Source organism: Rhinatrema bivittatum, chromosome 3 (genome assembly GCF_901001135.1).
Source record: "Rhinatrema bivittatum chromosome 3, aRhiBiv1.1, whole genome shotgun sequence".
Taxonomy (NCBI): Eukaryota; Metazoa; Chordata; class Amphibia; order Gymnophiona; family Rhinatrematidae; genus Rhinatrema; species Rhinatrema bivittatum.
In genome coordinates, this window is record NC_042617.1 from 271,395,563 (window position 1) to 271,401,562 (window position 6,000).

The following is a 6,000-nucleotide window of genomic DNA, read 5'->3' on the forward strand; positions in this document are numbered from 1 at the left end:
CTATGCTTGCAGATCTCTAAGCATTTCCATGTGTGCGGATACAAATGCTTACATACTTACACACAAAGCCCATTTTCTTGTTCTGGGATATATTACTGCCAGTGACTGCAACTACAAACACTTTGATTTGCGTGTTCATGAAAATGAAATAATCCAGTTAGGACGACAGGGGAAAAAAAAAAAAAAGAATAATTTTAGGAAATATTCCTGAAAGTTGTTGGCTGGGAAAGTTATTCTTTCAGAAGCTTCCTAAACCAACTTCCATCAGAGGACTGAAGGAAAATGAGGAAACCAGCACATGAAAAGTTCCCCAGGCTTCTTCAGAAGAGAGATAAAATAGCCAACATGAGCTCATGCAGAAGCTAACTGGAGCCGGAGATCCTGCTTAGACACAACATGAAGTAAAAATAGTCACTAGTTATGAGAGAGGAAATCCATGACGATTTATAAATACACCAGTCACTGAAATTCTGTAAACAAAGAGTGAAAAGCAAAGCAACAGCCAGGCCTGGCCAGCCGTGCCATCTACAGCTGTCTGTACAGGACCTATAGGAGGGGGGGGGGGGGGGAAGAGCCCTATAACTCTCACTACTGGACACAGAGCTTATAGCTTCATCCAGCACACAGCCTACATACAAAAGCTATCACTCTTAATACCCAGTGGGACTAGTTCTGAGTTAATTGTTCAGCTTGCTCAGGCCTCAATTCCACCTATAACCCATCTGGTTTACTTCTTCCCAATCATGGCCTCACTACTTTAACATAAAGCCTCTTACTTGTTTTTTGTCCGAGTCTCCTGACTAGACAAATGAGCAGGGACTGTCTCTTAAGGGTCTCTGTATAGTGCTGCACGCACCTGGTAGCACTATATCAACAATTTAGAATAAAATCAGACGTGTCAGCTAAGGATTTCTAGTTTCTCACACAAACAGCAATGCATCAAATCCTAAACATGAAATACAGGTCACCCTGTGTGTATGTTGGGGGAGGAGGGGTGGAGGAAGAGTGGCAGAAGGTCCTGAGGCTACCAAGGCCTGCAGTATGGGAGTCGTGAAGGGCTTCTGGAGTCTGAATGTCCTGTTGGACAGAGGAAGGACAGATGGTGTTACAAGTTTCAGGGTAGCACCACACAAGTTTGTTCTTTCCTTAACTTCCCTCCCCCACCACCTTCCCTCTGAAAGGCAACAGGAAAAAGCAGAGGAAAGGGCACCAAACCAAGATGCCATTATCGCATCATGAGGCAGGAAACAAGAGGATGTCTGGAGGGGAAGTGAAAACTACAAGCCATGCTTGCCAACCCCATAAAAAAAAGTCGAAGAGGGGAGGCCTAATTAGTTATCTATAATCCAAGAGTCATATACTACTCCTAGCTCTATAGTGAGCCCCCCCTCCCACACAGAGGCATCACTAGTTCCAGTGAGCAATAAGCTACCTTACTCCTAGGGAAATTCTGCACAAAAAAATATAAAATTCTGCAAACTTTATATTGGTCAAAATAACAATTTACTTGACAGTCTTTAAGTAATTACATTTTAAATTAATACAGAAAAAAGTTATTACTTAGAGATGCAGAATTTTAAATATTTTGAGCAGAATTTCCCTAGAAATTCACTGTATGAGTGTCCCTACTCCCCTGGCCACTTTGCACTCTCAGGCCCCAACTCCTCCACCTGCCAGTAGCTCTCCCCTCCACCTCTAGGCTCAAGCCCTTCCACTATCACCAGTCCCAGAGTTTGACCCCGTTCTCAGTACTGCCCCTCACACAGGCTCCCTCTGTCCCACCCTCTCTCACATACATGCTTCCTCTCTCTAGTACACATACACACTCCCTCATACAGGGTCCCTCTCTTGCATACACACCCACCCAAGCTCCCTTTCTCTCTCACATATACATCCTCACACAAACTACCTATATTTCTCTCTCATGCACCCCTTCACACAGGCTCTGTCTCACACATACACAATCCCTTCACACAGGCTAGCACCCTCGCACACACACAATCCCTCATACAGGGTCCCTCTCTCTTGCATACGCACCCACACAAGCTCCCTTTCTCTCTCACACAGGCTACCTATGTCTCTCTCTCATGCACCCCTTCACACAGGCTCTGTCTCACACATACACAATCCCTTCACACAGGCTAGCACCCTCACATACACACGAGCTCCCAATCTCTTCCACACATACACACTCCTTCATAATCTCTTCATATAGGCTCCCTCTCTCTGGTACCCACACTAAAGCATCCCCCCCCCCCCCCCCGTTCTCTCACCTCCCATGCTCTCTCACACCCTCCTGCTCACCCTTTCCCCGCTCAAACACACACATTCACTCTCATCTTCGCTGCAAGTGGAGCATACTCTGTGGCACATGGGGGGCTTTCATCTTCACTGTAAACGGCACACCGGGGCCTTCATCATCGCTGCGAGCGGAGCGCATCCCACAGCACATGGGGCCTTCATCTTTGCGTGCTCCGTTCGCGGCATACTGGGGTCTCCTCTGCCATTTTCTATGCAGAAAATGGCAATTCCCCCAGGACTAGCTACCTGCATAGGAGTGTCCCACTTCACAGTGCAGGCCAAGTTAACCCAGCTCCCATTATATATTAATAGAGCAGAGCCCCCAGTTAGTCCCAGCATTTGAAACATAATATTAAAGTGGAGTACAATGCAATGGAAGAGGGTCAGAATCATGGCTAAGATCCCAGATCCTATCTACTCAGCCACGGGTTATTTTTCTAGTGGTGGGACATGGGCCTGCCCGAGGGCCATGGTACCCAAAGTGCACTCAGCACTGGTCACATCTGACAATGGTGCACTACCATTAAAAGCAGCAGCTGCAACTGCCCCGGTTAAACACCATTCCTTGTAGGAAAGGCTTTAGTATAACAGACAGAGGAGAAGAAGGCCATGAGCTAATCCTAAAAAGCTGCAGAATTCGTTTGAAGCTTGAATGCAACCTTCACAACACAGGCAGGGGGATGCAATACCGGACGCTGGCCACAGTGCACGGCTCAACGCAAGACTGGACGCACATCCATGACCCCCGATGCAAAACGGTTAGCGCATCCAAAATGCGTGTCCAATTGCACGCGTAGGTAACATAGCTCATCACATGTAGGTAACATAGCTCATCACATGTAAATGACTGTTAATAAGGCTATTATGTTCTCTCTCGATGCAAAAAAAAAAAAAAAGTGCACTCGACGAGCACATTTTTAACTTTCCAAAATTAACACCTACCCCAAAAATGCGTTAATCTGAGGAGACCAATATCAAGTTGTGGCAATATTAAATCGGAGGAACTAAAAAATTAGAAATGACCCCCCCAAAATAAGGGTACCCACGGTCAGATTAGGAAAAGGGCTGCTCAATTAATGAGCACCCATTTTCCCTAACCGGCTGAGAGCCACCTCTCCTGGATGCCCGCTGCCGAGGCGGCGCTAGGGGTGTGCAATTTCCCCTGGCGACTCCTTTTTTACTGAGGCACCGATTTAAATATTGGATCTGGCACCCAGGAGAGGTGGATAGGCGCTCAATCATGAGCACCCGTTTAACGCACGCCCAATATTGCATTGGCTTGAGGGTGTTTTCATTTAGGAGTAGCGCCTTAGGCAAATGCGTTAACCAGCCATACTACAGCTTCTGACCAAGCCAATGCCAACAATAACCAAAAAGGACATGTGGAGAGAAGCACCAAATCATGAGAATCTAACAAACCCTTCCATCCCAATATTACATGTTGTTAGTGACTCAAAGTGTCAGCACTGACAGGCAGGTGGCATTTGCAAGTGAAACCACTTCCAGGTTCACATGCCCCTCTTCCACTACAAACTGAAAATGTCATTTCCCTATGCTCAAGCTTAGCATATAAGCTCTTGGAGGAATAAGCCTGACACCACGCAGCTTCTCCTCTACTAGCAGGAGTCCAGTCAGAGGTTTCAAAATCCTCAGGTTTGTACTCCAGGCCATGCCGGGATTTCTCAGCAAAGGGAGTGCAAAGGTAGCCAGAAGCAAGACTAAATTTGCACACCAGCAGGAAAATGTGGCACATATATTGCTGAGTCAAAAGACACAGAAGTAGTTTCTTCAGGGGTAGGGTCTCTACATGGGTTTGTTTTGCATGTACCATAACAGGAATGAACCTCACTCATAAGCCAGGGTATAAGCTCAATTGCTTAAATTTACTTTAAAAACAGCAAGTTTCCAAAGCTGAGTTTCTTTTTTTTTTTTTTTGTTCCCTAGAACGGAGTATAATTATAACACTAAGTACCAGTTATACTGCCTACCCCTCTATTTCTGTCACCTTACAGGCTTGTTTTCTGCCCAGTACTTTGTCATGTCACACTGCATCCACTTCCAACTACATTAAGTACAGGCAAAACCACCAGTATCAAGTTAAGCAATTACCAAGTTTAGCTGAAAGAGGAGCTCAGGTTAGTGCCAAGGCGAGTGAGGCTTGAGCCAGTCAGGTCTAGTCTGCTCATGAGAGGAATTCTAAGTATTAAAAATAAACATTTAGAGTGGATCCCATCCAAGACTTGGGAAAACTGAAAAACACCAACCAAGCCTTTCACCTTATTCTCTGGACGAGTTCCCTTTCTGTGGAGAAAGAACTGAAGCAGCATAACTTCCATTAAAACGGTGCAAGAAAGAAATTCGCAGCTGGGAGAGGATCAGAAGCAAAACGGGTAAGGGTCCAGGATAATGGGAAATCTCATCACCACCCCCCCCAAACATACAAACACACACTTCTCCCAATCAGCACAAGTTAAAGATTTAAACAGGTAAACACTGGAAGAGAAGATGTATTAAAGGCAAGTATTATTCAGTAGAAAGGAGTTACCAGATGTGAGGCTGAAAAGAGGTAGATTCAGGAGTAAAATAAGGCAGGCTGGTAAATACATGAAACAGTCTCTTACTCGAGATGGTGGGGGGCAAAATGGTAGCAATTCAAGAAAGCCTGGAGACAAGCATGGAGGGTCCTCACTGATGGAGAAGTAGGGTCTGTTGTATTGTAACAGGAAGGGAAGAGAGGCACATGAGATGGGTCTTGCTGGTTTTATCTGCCCTGGTAGATTCTTTCTAATCGCCAGACTTTTATAACACAGCCAACCATATCTTCAAATTTGCTAAGCCGCAAAACACCAAAGTACTCCATACCTACGACTGCAGAAAGTCTCTAAAAACCACCTCAAGCATCCTCAAATGCCCCCAAAATCCAATGTTTAACCCCTCCTAACTAAACCAGTCCACGCAAGCAAACAGAAACCACACAACTCCTTCATATCCGAATCCTTCCATACCAGGTCCCCAATCTCCTCCCAGACCCCAACGCTAAAATATCCAACCGCCTCCCCCCCCCCCCCGCGCCACCCCCCGCGCCACTCAGTCCGCTTTTTCTCTGCATCCTCCCACACCCCTCTCCCACGCAGATCCCCCCCAAACCCACCGCTCTCCTCACCCCAGCCAGTGCCCTCAGGCTCGGCGACGGCTGCACTGCTCTGTCCTGCACGGGGGGCGCACAAAGGCCGGACCCTGGGCGGGTGGGGGGCAGCCTCTCAGCAGCAGCAGCAGCAGCAGCGCTCCATCCCCGGACGCGCAAACCCAGACAGCGCGTGACGTCACGCCCTGGCATGGCGGGCCCCGCCCCACTCGGCCGCCTCCAGCCAATCCCCGGCCGGTCCAGCTCGGGCGCTCCCCAGATGTTCCCCATTTGTAGGGCTCAGCATCCTGCGCGCGCACCCGACCGCAGCAGATCTTCAGGGGCAGCTGCTGGTGCCCTGGAGCCCCCTCCTCCCATCCCCCACCCCCAGGCGCTGAGCTCGGCTCATTCGGGGCTTCCTGGCGAAAGAGACCATCCGATCCTGGCGTAGAAATAACCTCCCACCACCCCTTTAAAAAAAACAAACAAACAAAAACACAACAACATAAAAACCCAATCCTGTTGTGGAGCGTGTGGATTTGAATAGCGCTCCTTCTAGTCAGGATGAAACAAAG

At 47.8% G+C, this 6,000-nt stretch overlaps 1 protein-coding gene across 2 annotated transcripts in view; it reads right to left on the reverse strand.

Moving 5' to 3' along the window:
• NCKAP5L (NCK associated protein 5 like) overlaps positions 1-5,673 on the reverse strand; it is a 127,991-nt gene extending 122,318 nt beyond the window's left edge. For both annotated transcript variants that reach the window (XM_029594618.1, XM_029594616.1), the window contains exon 1: positions 5,465-5,673. In XM_029594618.1, coding sequence (XP_029450478.1) covers positions 5,465-5,638 — 174 coding nt within the window. In that variant the 5' untranslated portion in view covers positions 5,639-5,673. The remainder of the gene's footprint in view (positions 1-5,464) is intronic.
• Positions 5,674-6,000: the final 327 nt, after the last annotated feature.